This window comes from Alligator sinensis, unplaced genomic scaffold (assembly GCF_000455745.1).
Source record: "Alligator sinensis unplaced genomic scaffold, ASM45574v1 scaffold159_1, whole genome shotgun sequence".
NCBI lineage: Eukaryota > Metazoa > Chordata > Crocodylia > Alligatoridae > Alligator > Alligator sinensis.
This window is the reverse complement of record NW_005842222.1, coordinates 1,061,076-1,082,698: the sequence shown is the minus strand read 5'-3', so window position 1 is coordinate 1,082,698 and position 21,623 is coordinate 1,061,076. Positions and strand designations below refer to the sequence as shown.

Below are 21,623 nucleotides of genomic sequence, written 5' to 3'. Positions count from 1 at the left end.
AGGGGGGGGGGGGGGGGGGGAGGGGGCAGGAGGAGGAGTTCAAGAGGATGGAGCTGGACTGTTTTTAGTGGTGGCAGATGACAGAACAAGGAGTAATGGTCTCAAGTTGCAGCAAGGGAAGTTTAGGTTAGATATTAGAAAAACAACTCTCACTAGGAGGGTAGTAAAACACTAGAACAGGTTACCCAGAGAGGTTGTAGCATCTCCATCCTCAGAGGTTTTTAAGACCTAGCTAGACAAAACCTTGGCTGGGATGATCTAGTCAGGCACGGTCCTGCTTTGAGCAGGGGGTTGGACTAGATGATCTCCGGAGGTCCCTAATTTTCTATGATTCTATATACAGTAACAGCTGTTATCCGGCATCCCACATTCCCAGGGGATGCTGGATAACAAAATATGTCCGTTAATTGAGTGGCCCCAGCTGCTGCTTCTTCCGCTGTCTGGGGTGTTCCTCCTGTGGCATCGCTGCCCCTCCTGTGGGCCCTGTGGAAAAGGGAGGCAGGCCCCGCACAGCCTGTTATGCCCCCAGGCCTTGGGGGCTCAGAGAAACCAGAAGTGCCACAGTGGGCACTTCCGGTTTCACTTTTCCTTACAAGCCGGCATGCTGGTTAACAGAGCATGTCGGCTTGTAAGGTGCCAGTTACCAGAGAGTTTACTGTATGACTATTTCAGTTGATCACAATAGTTGTGTGTGATAGTTTGGAAAAATTAACACAATGGTAAAAATATCATAACCTCTTTTTAAAGGTAAGTCCATATTGAGCTGCCTCTGCTCCTAGAGCTTCTGGCAGCAGTCAGCAGCCAAATGAACTGTGGTAGCATCTACATGATTAGCTGCCAGTGACAGAATCCCGACTCTGCTGGGAGGGGGTGGAAGGTCCTGATTAGCCTTTGAGAGAGCACAAACACTCAAAAAATGTGCCAAAAGAACTCTGTTGCATAGTCTAGGCCTAAGTGAGTTGAAAGAACCCATTTAAACTTCAGAGCACTCCAAGCTTATTGAAAACCTACCTGTAAACCATATTTTACCCGTATTTTTTTTAATGCTTTTCTTCTGACTAACTCTCTCTCTTCTTTGCTAAGCACCGGAGAAGCTAAAAAGCCAAAAACAAAACCATAACATATATTATCCAATTACATCTGAAGTAGAGAAAGAACTAATATTACAGATTTGTTTCAACTAGTACTGGTCCAAGGCTGCCAATATGACTTAGTACTAATACTGAGTATACATGGACTAAACATAGACATTGGATTTTTGATACATTATAATCTGCCTGGCAACTGACTCCCCAGCCCAGCCCAGCCCCTGGCTGCTTTACTTTTGATTCCATCCAGGAAGAGCACACACCAACTGCTGCAGCTTCCTTAGCCTGACGAAGGGTTTTTGAACCCAAAAGCTTGCTTAATAACTATTCTCCAACCATTTGAGTTGGTCTAATAAAAGATAATCAAATTCACCCAAGGAACCTTGTCTGCCTATGTCCTTAGACCAACACGGCTACATCCCAAACCCCTGCAATACTGAGTATAGGCACTGGATGTAAAGCACTTAAGATTCCTTCAAGAAAAACTGAAAGCTATAATATGAATAAATGAAACATAGTATCTATATTAAAAGTTGATTTCAAAGCACACAATGCTAATTAAATAAATTTAATTTTTAATGTATTCATTTATATGAGTATTTCTTCTAGGGTTATGTATGTATTAACTTCCTCCCCCCAAAAGCACAGCACTTAGTACACTGAAAATAAATTATAATGGTGAACCTATTTGAAACAAGACTATTTCATTCAGAAAAAGGGTTACTATTTTATACCCTATTTTATTCTCACTTGACTTTATAAAGAGTTACTGTCAAAACCCACAATCTAGCAATAACACCCACTTACTAGAAGTTTCCTTTTTCTTATCAAGGCGAAGGTGTGCTCTCACTTGTCCTGGTTCACATCCATCACATGTATCGCTGCCAGGGTGTATGTGAAAGGATAATACGGTTTCTCCAATCTTAACTTCATCCCCATGCTCCAGAACATAGGGATCACATTTTGTTTTAGGCTACAGAAAAAAAAGGTTAAATAATTTTGTCAGCAGTATCACCACTGTGTATTCCATGCATACTACTCATTAACATATCATTCAGTTCTGTCTAGTGCACTGCTTCTCAAAGTGGTGGTCTGCGGACCGGTGCCAGTCTGCAAGCCACCGGTTGCCAGTCCGCAGCGAGTTGCCAGGAAAGAAAGAAACATTTTTGGAAGCATAACATTGATATGTCATAGCGCCATAGCTCGTACATTCCAACATTCCAGGTGACGTCATGTCGCGCGAGGTGAGGAAAGAGAAACAGCCAGTTGCGCATTTGTGTAGCGCTGTTACACGCAGTTGCTGCCACCAGCTGAACCGGGCACCAGTCCCTGGCCCACTGGAAAAAAAATTGCTGGTCCGCCACATCAGATAGTTTGAGAAGCACTGGTCTAGTGGATACTGAGATAATATTTAACGTAACTGGTGCCCCTGAAGTTGAACTATTTTAACTGGAACAGATTTCTCAATTCTTATTACAAAGCTAAATATGAAGTTTTATTACAAGCATGCCTAAAATGGAGCATAAACAGAGAAATTAATAATGTATGGCAAAAACACCATTAATTAAGAGACCGTGGGTGTGTCTACACCTGCAATTAATGCAAAGCAATAAACTCTGAAGCAGTTTGAGCCAGAGTAAACTAACTCCCAGGTGCAGCATCTATACATGCACCCTGGAGAGCACCGATCTGAGCCACAGTGGAGCAATTTACGCCAAGGCCGCTCTGCTCCGGGTGGCAGTGTTGGGCAGCAGAGGGGCTGGCTGGGGTATGAGGGTGCTGGAAGCGCAGAGCTATGTGGCTAGGCAGCAGGCAGAAGTCTGGCCTCCAGCTGACTGTCCCAATGAGGAGCATCTTACACCTGCGCTCAGCATCTATACATGTTTAAATACAGTAAATTACCCCAGCATAAAACAGTACTATCCCTGACAGGGACAGTACTATCTTACTGAGGCATAAATTAATTTACTGTAGCCTAATACTGTCGCACTTGTAGACAGTGATGCTCTACTCTGCAGCCACTCAGTCTACTCTTTAGTAAAGTGCATGTGGAGCTGTGGCCAATGATGACTTAAGTGAGATTTTAATGTAAAATAAACCCAAGAACTGCCATTTACTGGGCCAAGCCACAGGGTCAATCCAGTATCCTATGGCACTGTGTATGCTGCTGGGAGGAGGGGAGGGGCTTTCTGTTTTGTTTACAATCCCCTCTTTTTGTCTTCTCTCTCACGTACATTTTATTTGCTTTTGACTGCTGCTGAACACTGAGCTGATACTTTTAACAAACTGTCCACAATGAATCCAAAAATCTCCTTCCCGTGTGGCAACAGTTAGTGTCATCATGTATGTACATTTTGGGTTATTCCACATGGTGGGTGGGGGAGGGGATCGCTTTGCATTTATTAACACTGAATTTCATATTGCCTGTTTGCTCAATTGCTCAAAATTCCTCAGTAGCTCTTTGCAGTCCATTTTACTTTTTACCTCTCTCTCTATGTTATCTGCAAACTTAGACACCTCACTCTTCACTCCCCTTTCCAAATTACTTATGAATATATTAAACAGCAGTGGTCTCAACACAGATCCTGGGGGAACCCCACTGTTTACTTCCTTCTGAGAACCTAACACTTATACTCTTCGTTTTCCTTCCTTAAACCAGTTTCTGATCCACCAGTGAACCTTCCCTCTAATACCATGACAACTTAATTTCACTAAGAACCTCTGATGTGGAACATTGTCAAAGACTTTAAAAGTCAAAATATAGACTAAAATGGAGCCTGATCCATATGCTTGTTGATACCCTCAAAGAACTGGCAGGTTGGTGAGGCAAGACATCCCTTAGGTAAAGATAAAAATATGCTGATATTTCCTCAGAAAGCCCAGTTCACCCATGTATTGAACAATCCTTTTTTTAGATTTGTTTCTAAAATTTACTGTAAACAGAAGTTAAACTTACTAGCTTTTAATTCCCTTCTTCTAGAGCCCCTTTTAAAGACTAACCCTATGACTACAGTTTGCTTTAAAATGCAATAGATATATTTCCTAATGATAAAGAATTACAATGCTTACCTGTAGAATCTGATTTCCATTAACAACTGTGCCATTCTGACTGCCCTGATCCACAAGAACATAATTTTGCAATTCATGGTTGAAGTATACTTCTGCATGAAACTAAAAGAAGAAATGAAATTTTTCCCCCCATTGCCCAGTGCTTAATTTACATACTATTTAATGCAAGATTACAGGACAAATTTTTGTATACTATTAAATATACAACTAAGTACTGTAAGGTGCAAAAAAGCCATAAAAACACTATTGTGTGCATTTTACTGAAAATATAACATAAGTATTGGCTAAAAAAAATTGTAAAAAATAATTAAAATTAAAACAGACAATAACAAAAACAAAAAGCCCATTATATCAGTCCACTACTGCAAATCTTTACCCAAAGGATCTCTCTTGTAAAATATTTATAAGGCTCCTAATTTCTGCCTCAATCCTTGTGGAATGAAATCAATGCCATTATTTCAAAAGGGTAATTAGTTATATAGCTCTCATGTTACATGGGCCTTCATAACAGCAATGATCCAAGTAAAAACCATGCTTTCACTTCTAAGTAACTAATATTTTAAAGTTTAAAAATAAGCAACCTTTTGCTGCAAAAGAATAAAAACCCCAAAACCAAAAAACCCATACTTCCCCGTTCATAACTCCACAACTCTTTTGCGATGAAGACATACTTACAACAACAAAATTCCCCTTGCTCTCTCTCAGCAAGGGGCAGTGGGCTAATCCTAAGGAAAAAGTTAACATAAGAACAAGTGTATTCTGTAGATTAGGCAGTACAGACCTGCCATGGGGAACAACCCAAAAGAATCTGTGAATTACCTTACTGACTGCAACCTCAGGAATTTGGAGCGTATGTCCCATTTCTCTCTCTCTACAAAGATAGGTTTATAGTTAGTTTGATTCTTGTCACGTACAATTATGTAATTTTACAACACAGTAGCAGAGAAGTCTGAGATACTTTACATCACTATTAGTTATAAGCTTTTGAAGTAAAATAATTTAAAATAACCAGTAATATCAAAGTTCAGTTCAAATGAATCCTAATGACAAGTTTTCTTTCTAAACAATAAACAAACTTTATAGATTGTACCCCAATATACAGATTGCGATCTAATACAATATGAAGTGTGTGCGCACACGTGAGTATACAAGAAACAACCAACTCCCCACACCAACTCCAGAGCCACACAACTGTAGGCTGACGAGAGCCGATTTCCAAAATACGGCATGGCAGGATGTGCAACTGTCAGGATTAGGAATCAGACCCCATTATATCATTAAATGAATATCTGCAAGGGACCTAAAAGTAGCAGGCAATAATTATATACATTTGAAATACTCATCTCTACTCTTAAACATTTAGGAAGAAATCTTAATTTCATACAAGTTGAGGCTGGGGGGATGACGACACACGACCACCCAAAAAAAAAAGTGTTAGGATGTGGAAACGCCACACAGGGGCACCCTGTATCCCACTTCTGCTCTTCAGCATGTCTATACAGCAGCATTTAAGGGAAGAGTATGCTTTTTAGTATCGGGCAACGGATGAGATCACTGGAACCATGAATTTTATGGACCTACTGGCCAGAACTGTGGTGCATGAGTTGTGAAATAGTTTCCCATTACAACCTTGGAGGCTGCTACAGAAGCTGATGAGTACTCTTGCAGCAAATGAGACCCAAACCCAGAGAGAAAGCAAGGAATTTCCATCCATCCTAATATACAAAGGTGAATTTTGCAGATTCCATTAACTCAGCATTCAGTCTGTAGATCAGCACTTACGCAGTACTCTGCATAACTGCAACCTACAAATATCATGATGCATAACAGCTGAAAGAGGAAAAATGTTGACAAATTCTGGGCAATCCACTACTCCTGCATTAAACATATTCAAGTAGGCCTTCAATGTCCACAAGAAGCAGACACACTTTTAAAGATCTTATCCAAGACAACTAGGAAGAATACATCACTGAACTTGATTTCTGAATTTTAGAAAGATGAAAGACTCAGTCAAACCTCCTGGAATTTGAAAGTTTGAAAGATCCAGGATTCCATCAAAGAGACTAGTTATACTTTATTCTGTCCTGATTTTCAGAAGTCTTTCTTCTTACTCTGGAAAAAGGCATTCAGCGACTCAGAAAAAGTTTTTTACCTTCCTATAAGAGAATAGTTTTCACTGATTTCCTTGCACTTAAAGAATGCTAATGTCATTTACAATCTCACCGGTTAATACTGTTCAAAACCTCAGAATTTGTAAGACAACAAACAGAAACTAACAGTTAATCTTACAGTTCTTCAAAGTTAGGCATGAGACAAGATGTATGTAATAAATTCCAGTCAATTTTACCTTCCGATTGTAGCAGGCTTCACAGCTGTGATAATATAAAGCGATCCAGTCTGTAGTACAGGTGATCTAATCACAATTACTCTGATACAGGGAGGCCAGATTCTTTCTTCATCTATATCCATTAAAAAAAATAATATTAGTAAAACCAAAGATGAAAACTGTGATCACAGTCCACTCAATTTTCAAATGACTATAAAGGATTTGGCCACAAAAACCTAACTTGTAATCAATGGGAGTAATATGGAAAAGTTCTGGGTCATTTCTTAAAACAGAAATGTACAAGTATATTTGATAGAAAAAACATGATTAAATTATTCTTTCAAAGGCTTATTTACCTGTTCCCAGACCAAACTGCGTTATCATTTTTCCCCTTCTGCATTCACTAGTTTACTCTAATTATTTGCATATACTAAAATACATATAATTACTATAGTAAGCATAATTTTACAGCAGCCACTAAGGGCACCTATACTCGTGCAGCGATTGAGTTAAGTTACTGTGCTCCAGCAGATTCCAAGCGTCACATTTATTAGCATTCCTGAGCTGGAAAGTGGCAGCGGGAGACGCTTTAACTAAAGTTCATTCAACAAGCTTTAGTTAAAGGCACCCCAGCTGCTCTTTTTCAGTATGGGGATGCTGATACACATGCCACTCGTGGTGCTTTAATTGGAGTGGCTCCAAAAGCCCCATGCCCCTGGAGCATGTGTATAAAATGCTTTTACATACTCTTAATTTATGGGACATTACAGATAAAGATGGAGATAAAAACAAGAAAAAAGTCTTGTTAAATGAAGTTTTATTCTGAACAGACTTATCTAAAAAATAGTACCTTCTTAGTTCAACATGATTCTTGGGTGCATTCAGCATTATATACAGTTACTGCAGTGGCTAAAACTTAGTATTTAATATTAAATACTTTACTCCTAACAGTACTACAAAGCCATTACATCTACAGATTAAGCACTGCATTCTGTTTCTTCTCATGCATCAAGAGATCTCTTAATAAAATCCTAACTGCTGGGGTATACTCTGTCCTTAATATACATATACAAAAACACAGTTATACTGATGCTGAGATGGTATAAGTGAAGGTGCAATGGGAAAACTGTATTGTACGGGTGTAAATAAGGACGGATCTGGCTTGCTGTTTTCCTTTATTACTCTGGTACCGCAGAAATTGATAGCTATCAGACATTTTAAATAAAAGAAGAAAAAAAACTAATTAAGATGTCACAAGGTTATTAAAGTACCCAGATACCATTCTTTAACCACAGAACCTCCATCTACAGCTATTTGTTGTTTAAAATGTCTGTAAGCAGCCTACATAACTGACATAAAAGGTATTTTAGAGAGAGCTGAAATTCTCCTAATTGTAACCAGGCCATGGCCTACAGTACAGTCCCCTTGTACTACTATTTATACCTTGGAACATTATCTGCAAAATACTCAGGCCCTTTTCCACAATGCATATGGGTCAGCAGTCTGCATAAAGGCAGGACTGCCCCACTGCCAACCTCTATTCAATGCTATTTAGAAAGCATCTTTAATGTTGTCCCTATTGCTAGAAAAGGGTATACAGGTCTCCGATAAGAGCCACACACCGTAACTGGCCACTGAAACACACAAAAGGTAGAATTTTCAAGTATTATGGAAGGGCTTAAAAACTTATCGTTTTTTAAAAACAGAAAGAGGTTATCCTGCCTTACTTTTTACCAGAGGTGAACCTCACCTTTAACAGGTGTATGAAATTAAAAGGGAATGATTATTGATGAGAGGTTCTATTTGTGAACTGAAAAACAGAACCCAGAAATCACTTTAAGCACAGGTCTGTGATCTCCAGGGCAGCATACAGAGAAAAAGAATACAGAATAAAATGAAACTATCTGTAGACTTCCCAGTCTTAGAGCAATAGAGTGGTGCGATTCTCCCTAAACAAGCAATATTCAGGGTCTCAAAAAGTTTCTATGTAAGCAGAAAAGGAGCATCATGTTAATATCCCCAAATGACAGATATACGCAAGAGCTTCCATAAGAACAAGATCGTTATCCGTTTTTTAGTACTATAGTGAAAGAAAAAGTAATAGAAAGTATACAAGTATTGGCTAATTTTATATATTTCTGTGAAGACACCAGCTTTTAAGTCAAAAGAATCTCAAGCAATTTATTTTCAATTTTATTCTTATGAGTCACTTAGGAATTTTCTTGTAACTTGTTATAGTTTATTTACTGGATTTTTTAAATATACAGGAACTCTATATAAAAACCATAATGATTCACCTTCATTTTCAGAGTCTTCTGAATTTACACTTTGTTCACTTGTTAATTTGTCTTCACTGCTATATTCTTCATATTCAGAGTCAGTAATTTCACCTTCTTCTGGCTCACTCTCTGTGTCTAGTCTACTGTCATCCATCAATGCGGCTGTATCTTGTGTATTTTTGTTAAGGGGTGAGTTTATGCTATTCGCAGAAACGGATTCTTTCGCTGTTAAACTGCTTCTTGTATTAGTGTCCACTTTAACCTTTTTTCTCCCATTTGGAGCCTCTTCCTCTTCAGTAAAGCTTATCTGCTCAGTGATGGAAAGGTAATTCAGACTGCTGGATGATTTCTGCTCTTCTGTGTCCAAATCCTGAAGAAGATTCATAGGAATCAAAATCAAGGAAGTTATTCTCTTTAATGACTGATTATTTTAATCTCTACAAACATTACAGATTTGAATCCTTCATGGGGGTGCTGTTTTACTTCTCAAAATCAGGAAACATTAGCACATGCCTGTGGAAAAGAAGTTTTAGATGACACCTTTCCACACATTCAAAGTTATCCTATCCACCATAGCAAAAAATTCATCTTCAATTTCCAAGGCTGTGACCATATCACTTTCCTCTTCTAAATCCTTCACAAATTCCTTTTTTTCACATCAACATCCAGGATCCTTGTCCTCACATTGAAAAAACTTGTACAACTACACCCTGAATGTGTGCGTGTTTTGTTCAGATGCCTTCTACTTTGTATCCCCATCACTTTCCAGCGCTCCTTAATTATTCTTCATAATCCTTCTACTTCTGTCTTCATTTTTTTTTCCACACTATTCCCTATGCCTGGAACTCCCACCCAGGTTAGCTGAATGACCTTCCTTCCTCTTTTGTCCTTCCTTCAAACTTGCATCTTTAAGAATTAAACTAACTCTTCAATGTCTCTTTTAGTGAAAAGCATTATCAGACTCTTTTGTAATACCATATGGATAATTCACAATGAAAACCCATCTTACTGAAGTACTTCTCACACACACACACACACACACACACACACACACACACACACACACACACACACACAGAGCTTTATTGCAGGTTTGTCTAGCAGTAGTGGGACTGATGACATTGGGTTGTGTTGTCCTTTATAAGAATAAGGGAAGAGGCCGCCACCATTTTGTAAGATAAAAAAATACTAATCAACACACCCAGAATTACATTAAACTTTCCCAGAGTATTCAAGCTAATGTAATGCTTTAGCAACCCTGACAGTCTTAAAAAGAAAAAGAAAAAGCTAAGTGAAAGCTGTTTAAGAGCCCAAATAAGCTGTTTTATGTGCAATCTTGAGCTCAGCACGAGTTTCTTGGGGGACACACAACTCCAGAAGTAGAGCAGGCATACCAAGTAGAAAATTACTTTTGTACATTTAAAAAAAAAAATATTTAGCCTTTATACATAATACTTGATATTACAAAGTCCTACAAATTAATTCAAATGAAACCCTAAATATGCAGTTTAAAGTAATTTCATTGTATCAATATGACAGCTAAACTAACTTGTCCAAGGCCTCAAAGTTGGCTGATGGCACACAATAAATCAGAATATAATAACTCCTTCCTCTCAGTGTTCAACACACTAGATAGCAAAGGAAAATTAAATCTAGAGGTAGATATGTATTTGGTAACAAACATCCCAAGAGCTTTTTTTATTAAGACATCGAATTCTGACAAAGCAGCAATCCCTGAAGGATTCTCAGACTGCAGGCCACTGGAGAGAGAGACACAGAAAGGAAGAAAATAACTTCTATTCAGACCCACATTTAGTATGGAAAAAGAGACTAATTCAGACAATACGGATGTAGGTTGTAGCTGTGTTGGTCTAAGGACATAAGTAGACAAAGTTCTTTGGGTGAATCTGATATCTTTTATTTATCATTTATAGCCACATTTATCCACACAGCACTCATAAGGCAGAAACAGACGCTTTTAATGAAGAGTCTTTAAAGCACAGAAGCTTGTCAGGTCATACAGGGCGCTTGTGGCAGAGCTGGAATTGAACCTAGCTTTCACCACAACACAAGCTAGTGCTTGAACTTCTGGCCCAATCTTCCAAGACACAGATCTAATCTACATGTATATAAATTGTGAACATTAAACTTGATGTAAATATGTGGGAATATTGTTTCTAGCATAATTTCAAAAGCTGTGCATTAGGCAACTATTCCCCCCCCCCCCCCGCCCCATCTCAAAATTTGGCCAATAAGAATTCAATTGCTCTTGGATAAAACTTTCTAATATTTTTAGAACTTCTTGTAGGAAGATCAAAGGTTAAGAAAAAAAAGCATAGACCAAATTCTGAAAACATCCTAATCAATATTAATAATGCACTTGTCAGTATATCGTAAAGCATTTTGATCTCAGCAGTTTCCTTGTTAATCCCAATTTCAAAATGGGAAGCAAATAAATAGGTCTACATTAGGGGTCAAATATATGGTCCACGGAGTCTTAACATCCAGTCCATAGCTATGCCTTTGGGTTGTAGACTGGCACAGGCTACTCAGGCTGGCCCCAGCCCCACATGCTGCATGCAGTGCGCAGAACCTGTCTGCAGCCCATATGTTGTTGACCCTGGGCTTAAGGATCTATAACAATTCACTCCTTCGTAAAATTGAGGCTCCCAAATTCTTGTGGGATAATGCCTGTCTTTATACTTGCTCCTTAAGCTCCTGGCATGTTATAGGCACCATAACAAACGAGTTTAGGAGATAAAAATTAGGGATGCACAGATAGAGATTTTTGGGGCCTATACCGATATTCGATTTTTAAGGAGACATATCGGCCAATACCGATCCAATTTCTGATACAGTGTGGAGAGCTACCTCTAGCTGGTAACTCCGTTGTGGTGGAAGGGGAGGGGGCAGATAAACCCCATACCCTGCCCCCCCACAGTGAGGGAGGGGACAGGGGCAGGCACTGCCCAGCTGGGGCACAGCATGGGACAGACCCATGGCTTGTTTGGGGGGGGGGAGAAGAGGTGGCTCTTGCAGCTGCGGATTCACCAGCTGGAGGCAGCTCTCCACGCTGCTGGGCTGTGCTCCTCGCTGCCAAAGTGCTGCGCTGCAGCTGCATGCACAGGCATTTATTGGCATTGGGCCAATTTCCAATACAGCCAATTTTCTTTATATCAGTACATCAGTCCAGTATCAGATCAGTATCAGTGTATCATTAATAAAAATACATTAGATTCTTGGATTCCACCTCACACGGAAAGGCAAGTCCCTGTTCTCAGCCAGGATGGCCAATCTTCCAGATAGGGCTTTAAATTGAGTTTGCTGGGGGATGGGGAAACACTAATGGTAGCATGCCCGGGGATCAACATACAGGAAAGCTCCGTAGATAGGGCCATTAGAAGACCCACACTCCCGGGAGCTGAGGGAGTAGTTTTCCATCAGTGACAGGAAGCTGAGGGCCTCAGTAGCAGGCCTCAGGTGCCTATACACCAATGCCAGGAGCATGGAGAACAAGCAAGAGGAGCTAGCCCTCCTGCTCTCCAGTGGCCATTATCATCTAGTACAGATTACGGAGAGCTGGTGGGACTCCTCACACGACTGGAGTGTAGCCATAAAGGGCTATGCTCTTCATACAAGGGACCAAGTAGGACAGAATGGTGGAGGTGTAGCTCTCTATGTGAAGGAGAGTACACCTCCTTGGAGGCTGACATCGGCTCCAAAAAAGGACAGCTTGAAGCCTTCTGGGTCAAACTGCAGGGGGGTGAGGGGAAGGTGTGGCGAGAGAGACCTAACTGTAGGTATATACTACAGACCACCAAACCAGGGGGAGAAACTTGATCTAGAGTATGTCCGAGAATTGGCAGAGGCTGAACGAGCACAGGAAATGGCAGTCATGGATTACTTCAATTATTCAGATATCTCTTGGCAGGAACACTCAGCCAAGTCAGATCAGTTGCGTTCCTTCCTGTCCTGCATCAAAGAGCTTTTCCTGGCTTAGGAAGTGCACGAGCTAACCAGAAGTAACGCTATTCTAGACATGGTCCTAGCCAAGGGGGACAACTTGGTGACCAACTTAAAACCAGAAGGTAGCCTGGGTGACAGCACCCATGAAATCATCATGTTCACTGTCCGTCACAAGGCAGACAAATTAGATAATAGGACTTAAGTTTTGGACTTAAAAAATGCAAATTTCAACAAACTCAGGTCACTAGCAGGACTGGGGGCTGAAGGTGAAAGGAGTGCATGAAGAGTGGTCATTCCTTAAAGACACAATCCTCAAAGCACAAAGGAAATCTATTCCCACACAGAGGAAAAGTAACAAAAAGGACTGGGAAGCTCTCTTGGCTAAACAAGGATATCATAGCCCTCTTAAGAAAGAGGCATACAAACAATGGAAGCTTGGGGCATGCCCCAGAGAGGACTATTCAACAATGGCCTGCACCTGTAGGGAACAGATTCGAAGGGCTAAGGCGGCTTGAACTAAAGTTAGCAACGGGAGTCAAAGACAATAAGGAGTCCTTCTCTTTAGGTATGTAGAGAATAGGAGGAAAACAAATTGGAGTGTGGGGCCACTGCTCAACAACTCAGGAGAAAACTGAACTCCTGAATGACTACTTTGCTTCAGTCTTTCACCAGGCCAAGGGCAAAATCATTCCAGATTGGGTACAGACGGAGCAAGGTAGGAATGACTGCCTTCCTACTATTACTGTAGAACTGGTATGTGAACATTTGAAAAAAAAAAATCAGACACCATATGCACGTCAGCAGGACCGGATGAACTTCATCTGAGGGTGCTGAAGGAGCTGGCCGAAGTCATTGTGGGACCTCCGGCGAAACTCTCCCAAAACTCATGGTGCTCTGGAGAGGTCCCTGAGGACTGGAAGACGGCCAAGGTTGTGCCCATCTTCAAGAAAAGGAGGAGGAAGGACCTGGGTAACTATAGGCCAATCCAGCCTAACTTCTATCCCAGGAAAAATCCTGGAAAAATTCATCATGGAGTCTATATGCAACAGGCTTGCAGAAGGTAGGATTCTGAATGACATCAGCATGGCTTTTGTCATGGGCAGGTCTTGTCTTACTAACCTCACCTCCTTTTACGATCAGGTAACTTGCCACCTAGATAAGAGAGAGGAGGTTGACATTGTACACCTTGACTTTCAAAAGGCCTTTGATCTAGTATCCAACAAAGTTCTCATGAAAAAATTGGAGGATTGTGGGCTTAACTGTGAGAGTTAGGTGGGTAGGGAGCTGGTTGTGAGGTAGAACCCAGAGAAAGTTCTAATGAACAGATCTGTTGTCCTGGTGAGAAGTGGCCAGTGGTGTCCTTCATGGGTCTGTGCTTGGTCCAGTGTTTTTCAACATTTTTATCAATGATTTGGATGTATGGGTGAAGAGCTCGCTGGCCAGGTTTGTGGATGACACCAAGCTATGGGGAAATGTAGTCATGCTTGAAGGTAGACTGCAGATACAGGTGACCTAGGCAGGCTAGCAAGTTCAGGAGATTGGAATCAGATGAAGTTCAGTGTTGAGAAATGTAAAGTGCTCCACCTGTGGACAAAAGACTCCCTACACACCTACAGGCTTGGCAACGCCAAACTGACCAGCACTGTGAATGAAAGGAACCTGGCAGTAATAATAGACCACAGTATGAATATGAGCTGGCAGTGCGATGCTGTAGCCAACAGGGCAGATAATACTCTGGGATGCATCAATCAATGCATCTTGAGCAAAACTAGGGCAGTAATTCTTCCACTCTATTTGACATTGGCGAGACTATAGTTGGAGTACTGCGTCCAGTACTGGGCACCGCACTTCAACAAGATTGTGGTAAAGCTCGAGAGTCCAGAGAAGGGCCACCTGTATGATCCGAGATCTGTATGGCAAGGCAGTCCTGGGCCTCTTCAGCCTGAAAAAGAGAACACTGAGAGGGGAGTTGATAGCAGCTTACCGCTACATCGAGGCATAAATCAAGGGCTCAGCAAACAACTGTTCACCAGGGCACCCTTGGGGAAAACCAGGAGTAATGGCCACAAACTGCTGGAAGACCGTTTCAGGTTCAACATTAGGAAAAACTTCTTCACACTGTCCAGACTCTGGAATAAGCTGCCTCCAGAGGTGGTGCAATCGCCTACCCTGGAAATCTTCAAGAGGAGACTGGACGGTCACCTTGCTGGGGTCACCCGACTTCCAGTCGTCTTTTCTGCCTGGTGCAGGGGGCTGGACCTGATGTTCTCCTGAGGTCCCTTCCAGCTTCACAATCTATGACTCTTGTGACTTTTGTTGGTTACTGCTTTCTTAACATTCCTGCAAATATCTGGGGTGGGGTTTCTTGCTTTATTTATTACTTTTTAAATAGCAGCATACAGATAGTGTCTTCAAACTTTGGGTTCTTAACACACTTAAATATCATTGTCCTTCCTTTATGCTTTCACACGCCTACATTCAACTTCATGTCAGGGTGCTCTACAAATATTAAGTATGGGTACTATTTCAATTCATTCACGTGCAAGATCATTTTAAGTTGTGCTAAAGAAACCTTATCTCCACACACACACACGGGTGTGTATGCACACGCATGCTATATAAAAAAACAAAACCGTGCAGAACATATGTAGCATTCAAATAAATACCACGAGTCCAGGTAACAGTTTAATAGCTGGACTTAAATCTACATAACCACTGCTTAGAAAAAAAAACCAAAAATCAATACAACATGAATATCTGAGAAATGCATCATTTCTTTAAGATTCAGAGAAATGAACGCTGCAGGCTTCTGATCTTCCAAATGAAAAATTGTAAGATTCTCCTCCCCAATTAGGAGCTACAATTATATGTTTCTCCATACAGTGGTGACTATTATGTGTTTTGTGACTACAACTATAACCCACAGAAGGTGCCTTTCCTCATGCATCTGTTTTGCCCAGTAAATGCAAGGAACCACTGTATAATTCCCTGCAACTTTCCTGATCAACTCCCAAAATCTGCATATGGTTGAACTGCTACACTATGCACTTCTCTGCGATACCCATGATGGAGAAACACTCAACATGATCTTTTAGACTTGCACCACAATAAGAGTCAGAAGAGAGATGGGATGGATTTGGTTTATGGCAAGTGATATCATTACCACAGCACCAAGTACAGTATGAACAATAAAAGACCCAATCCACTCTAGACCTCAACTTATTGTTTATGACAGAAGTGAAAGAAAGGAATAGAAGTATTTATACCTACTATCTGAATTTTGAATCTACAAAAATTAGGACTCAAGGCAAATACTCATGTATCTTTTTGGAACTGACTACCTAGTGTTGATGGTGTCTGTAGCCAAATTCTCCTCTGCACTATCTTTGTCTATTCTGTCAAGATCAAGGTGACAGCAAATGCATCTTGGAGTAAAAAAAAAAAAAAGTCACTAAGACCCCTGCTAGACATTACATATATTACAATAATTAGCTGATTGATCGTGCAATAAAGTTAGACTGGCCACCCATGCAAAGAAATCATCATGATAAAAAAAAAAAAGCTATAAAAAAGGGCCACCTAGCTATAATGCTAATGCTTGAGAATCTGTAATAACTCTACAGCTGGTTTCTATCCAGCTTTTATTTGAATGTATAGCACAGCTGTTCTCTCCAGCTGGAGAAGTTTCCTAAATATTTCAAATCATTCACAAGTGACTATGTATCACTTGGTGTTGCTATGCAAGAGCCACAAATCTAGAATGAATCACCTATTCCAAATTTTTAAAGAGGCAAGTCTAGATACAACCTTTTCTTAAATTGATATGCTTTAGTTATTAAAGAGTGGAACCTGTTCTGACAAATCTTCACTGTGCATAAACTTTCACATTCATATCAGTGACCAATAAAGGGTTTTTAAAAATTAATGTTATGCTCTTTTTGCCACAGAGAAAAAAAAGCCTGAAATATATTTTTGTTGCTTCTTTTAAAAAATATTTTAGATCTGTCTTTAAGACCTGATTACACAGAGTTTATGAACAGTTTTGATGGAACTCATCTGTAGATGTGCTACAGCATGGAAGCAAATTATCCCAATACGAACATTTCTATACCAGTGTAACTGTACCCGTGTTAGGGAATGTGCCAATTCAACTATAATTGGTTTCTAATTGGATATAGTTAATCTCTACAAAACCCACGTGGACATATTCTTAGAAATACAAGGAACATGAAATATAATGCTTCATTTCTGTTTTGCTGGAAGCCTCAGGAAGTGCTTTAATAGTGTTTATTGTTGGTACTTGGCAAGTTAATTAAATGGGCCGCCAATGGTATCGAGTCTTTAACATGGGCTCCTTCAACCTGAAACACTGTATTATTAACCTTGGAAAGTAGAACTGCAAGATTCTTTGTTTCAATAAAACCTAAACTATCATATGTCTTATGCCAGTGTTTCCCAAGCTCTTCAGCTCTCGTCTCCCTACCTAGAAGTTGCCTTAAGTTCTAACATAAAACTTAAGAATTAAAAATATTTAAAAAATAATAATTTCAGGCCATCTTCAAACATCATAACAAAACTTAGAAGGGCCCTGGTTACACAACTTGTTCTGCCTTGACAGGCAGCTTTGAAGTGCAATATGCACAAATCTGACTGCTGCCCTAAAGACATGAAAGGGGATTCTTGGCTTGTTAAGACACCATATAATTAGATAATTAATGTTCATTTTGGCAAATATTTGGGATAAGGTCTTGTCAAAGCTCTCTTCAGATGTTTTTACTTGTACAATATTTCAACTCAATCTGCAAATAGATGCAATAACGTAATATTTTTTTCCAAGTAAAAACATATCTAAATATCAACTACCCAAATACTAAGTATTTTTTAAATATATCAAATTTAAAAGGTAAACATCCACAGACTAATGTGTTTGGTGTCTCAACTCTACCTTCACCAGAAGCTGCCAATCCAAAAGAAGAAATCTTCAGATTAGCCATGGTTTCTGTCAACTGACGTACCTAAAGATGGGATGAACAGCAGCAAATAGTAAACTACACACCGTAATAAGTATCATCCGTTTCAAGAGTATTATGGGAAATATTTGCGACAAAACCTTGTCTCTAGAGCTGTAGCTAGGATCTGTCTCTTTCAGAATTCAAGAGTGTATTCTACAGTTGTAAACTGTACAACCAGCAGCATGTAAAAATAGAGGACACTTTGACAGATGATTGAAGCTACGTTTTATTATGATAAAATAAATGCTACACATATAGGAATCTAAAAATTTATTCATGAAAAAGGCAAGGCATTGAATCAAGTCAACAGGCCTCAATGTATCAATTTTGCATAGTCTCTAAGGACCTAATCCTGCAAATAGATCTACACAGATCATTTTTGTACCCACATGGAACCCATGGATCTAGTTAAACCAGAAGTCTTTAGTATGATTTAATAAAATACATCCTTTTAAGACTGTGAATGTTCCAAATTCACTTGTTTTTGCCTATATAAAGGACATTCTCCCTGAAAACTATTCTCCTTCAACCTAGGACTGCCAGAAGAAATTGTACCCTGATCCGATGTGGATTATAAGACTTCACTGGAGGCGTAAGTTGGGTATAAGTTTATCTTATTCCATAAGGCATTTCAGGCTTCTCTATCAAAAATAATTTGTGGCCAGAATGCTCAGATTCATGCCTGGAAAGAAAACCATTTGCAATAAACAAGTTCTGGAATCTAAAAAGGAATTAACATTCATTTCCATATTTTACAGAATAATTTAACCATTTTATTTTTGTAGGAGACGTTAAGAATGCAAACTACTCTATTTTCCGCAATTAAAATCATATAATTTTTAGTTGAAGCCTTCTAACAGTTCTCTATTTTATAATTCTACTGTAAAAAAATAGTATATAAAAACTTTTTTTGCACACTTATTTCCCTTAATGAAGATTTCACATTTTGGGAATAGTTCTGCATTCCAGTAGTGTTAGGAAAATATCCACACTCACTGAAGATAAACAGATATATTTTACTGACAGTAATCTCAAAAATGGGTATTTCATCACTAGGGCTGCCAAGTCAAACACTAAATACAAAAATATGGTCAAACAAAATAAAGAGATCAAGGAAAATGAAGCAATATACTAGTGATATTAAATTAAATAATTAGGTAAAAAAAAGATGTAAATGGAATAAAAATCATTGAGACAAATCTGAAAACTCTACCACAGTGTTAGCACTTTACACAGTGGTATAGCTACTATAATCATGACCTACTGTCCCAACTGCTATGCTGGCACCTGCTCAATACTGAGAATGTAATTTGTATATTGTCACAGATTTATTTTTTTTAAAGAAATGCTAGTCCTTTCAACTCAGCCAGGAATCTGACTGTTGAGGTACATTTGGATTTATCACCAGAAAAAGGATTCTTTATTCTGAATTTAGTTACCAGTTCTGTTTGTGATATACAAACCAAAATAAAATCCAGATCCTTTCCCCTGCAACTGAGCCTGCTTGAGAAGAGGGTATTGTAAAGTAAGAAATAGTAACAACTTATTTTAGCCAAAAAAGCAAGCAGGACTATGAATACAAACAAGCTTATTTAATAAGAAGGTGCCACTTTCAGTCATTTTTCAGACTAGTACTCCATTTTAGTAACTGGTAACTCAGTCTGAAAACATAAACTAGAAGTGAATTTATTTTCAAAATAATTTTAAACAACCTTATGTGCCCAATGAAGGTTTGTGGGTAAATCAGTATTCTAAGTTTTTATTATGTTCCCTTAAAAAATATACACATTGTTACATTGTCATTATTGTGCCTAATATTATTTCAACCCAATAAAACCTATTGTTTGCGTTATTGGTATCAAGGGACAGTTTCACAAATAAGACAGTAACTATCTGCTTACAACAATAAATCCTACTACTAAATTACTACAAACCTTGACTGCTTTCAGATTACAGGACTTCTATCAATGATAATTTATTACCGCCTTTACTATCTTCTGCTTTCAATGAAAGATTAGAGAAGTGCAAGAGTATATATTCACCAAGTAATAACATCTCATGAAAAGAAACTAATGATCTCTGGCAGCAGCAGCTAGCAAGCTATTTTTCCAAATCCAACAAGCATACAAGCAGGAAAGTCTTTCCTATTTAAAAAAATAGTATCACAATTTCTTCCCTGCAAGTATGTAATTTTCTTGTTAATGAATGCATTTCGTAAAAAAAAAGAATAAGTAAAAATGAAGTGACCACTGAAAATATAGGCAGGCAAGGTGCTAGATGTAGCATCACTTATTAGATCAACTAAAATAGTTGGAAAAAAGTTATTTGCAAGCTTTTGGGCACAAACACCCTTCTTCAGGCATTGGGAGAGACTGCTGCAGTTCCTTTTGTCTTCCAAACTTCCACTCATTTACATTTTCACTGACTTCTTCTTACACTTTAGCTTCTTTTCTACCTTGGAGAACTCATAACTTAACAAAACAGCTTTTGTAGATGAGCCTATGAACTTTACATCATAAATCTACTGGATACAAAAAATCATGGACTTCATATTGACATTGGATTTATGACATTATAACCTGCCAGACATTAATTCACCAGGTAACCTGCCTGAAGCTGACCTCTTACATTCCTTCATACAATCTCCTTCCCTTCCCCTCCTATTCCTACTCATTTATTCCAAGCTTCCACTCATTTACATTTTCACCAACTTCTTATCATAGAATCATAGTTTTAGCTTTTTTTCTAGTTTGGAGAACTCATAGCAGCAGAGTCTCCCAATGCCTGAAGGAAGGTGTTTGTGCCCAAAAGCTTGCAAAGAACTTTTTTCCAACTATTTTAGCTGGTCTAATAAGAGATACCACATCTACCCAAAGAACCTTGCCTGCCTACGTCCTTAGACCAACACTGCTACAACCAACAACTCTGAAAATGTATTCTAACACAGCTAGATAAGATAATTATGGACCCCATAATAATATATAAAAATATGCATGAAGGCAATAACCTTTCAACGTTAATGTTCAACACAAATTTCAAATATTTGATTATAGACTATTTTTTAATTCACACTTGCCATTTCGACTTAGTGACAAAATTGTAGCAAGGACCTTATTGCTAAGCTTGAAAGCACCACCTCTGCTCAGTTACAGTGTTCAAAGATCCACAACAGCTACAGTTAAAGAGGCTGTGCACTGCCTATGAAATTTATTTTGGAAGTTTTTAAAAAAGTTAACTCAGCAACTCTTGTTACTATATCCATCTGTAACCTAATGTGCCTGCCTGAATAAGGTTAAAAAGCATCTAACAAAAAACACACATTATAAATTGTGGCGGTCTACCTTGTGCCTTTGGACTGTAGCACATAAATGTCACTCAGAGATTTAAATGTGCTAACAAGTTCTCCTAAAGAAAATATTTTACAAGAATAAAATCAGCCAAATCCAAGAAGCCATAGGAAATACAATTAAACTGTTAGATGCAGAAGATAAGAGTATTCTGGAAAACCACCAAGATGTGTTGGTTTGCACTTGTTAGGATGAGCCATGTACTTCCAAATGACTTCTACACACATCCTTGTAAGATTTAGGTAGAATCATGAAACAGTTTATTACAGTGCTCAAATGTAAGAAGTCTACTTTTATTTATTTATTTGCTTGCAAACAGGAAAAATTAACTATTACAATATTCCCATGTAGTCTAGGCAAACCATCATGTCTTGAATTAATCCCCATATCTGAAATGCTCTGGAGAAGTGGCACCAGCAGATTGATGCTGGTCCAAATCAGTACAAATGTACATAAAAAAAATAAAGATGCTGTTTAAATATCCTACCCAGCCAATGCTTCATTATTAGCTTCCCTCCCATAAGACTGAACACACT

At 39.0% G+C, this 21,623-nt stretch overlaps 1 protein-coding gene across 1 annotated transcript in view; it reads right to left on the bottom strand.

The window, feature by feature from the left end:
* Positions 1 to 21,623, bottom strand: part of AGGF1 (angiogenic factor with G-patch and FHA domains 1) — a gene marked incomplete at its 5' end in the record, with an annotated part of 42,023 nt that overhangs the window by 9,009 nt on the left and 11,391 nt on the right. Inside the window, 6 exons of the mRNA XM_006027084.2 lie at positions 1,012 to 1,094; positions 1,896 to 2,061; positions 4,158 to 4,259; positions 4,977 to 5,028; positions 6,505 to 6,616; positions 8,781 to 9,132. Coding sequence (XP_006027146.1) covers positions 1,012 to 1,094; positions 1,896 to 2,061; positions 4,158 to 4,259; positions 4,977 to 5,028; positions 6,505 to 6,616; positions 8,781 to 9,132 — 867 coding nt within the window. The remainder of the gene's footprint in view (positions 1 to 1,011; positions 1,095 to 1,895; positions 2,062 to 4,157; positions 4,260 to 4,976; positions 5,029 to 6,504; positions 6,617 to 8,780; positions 9,133 to 21,623) is intronic.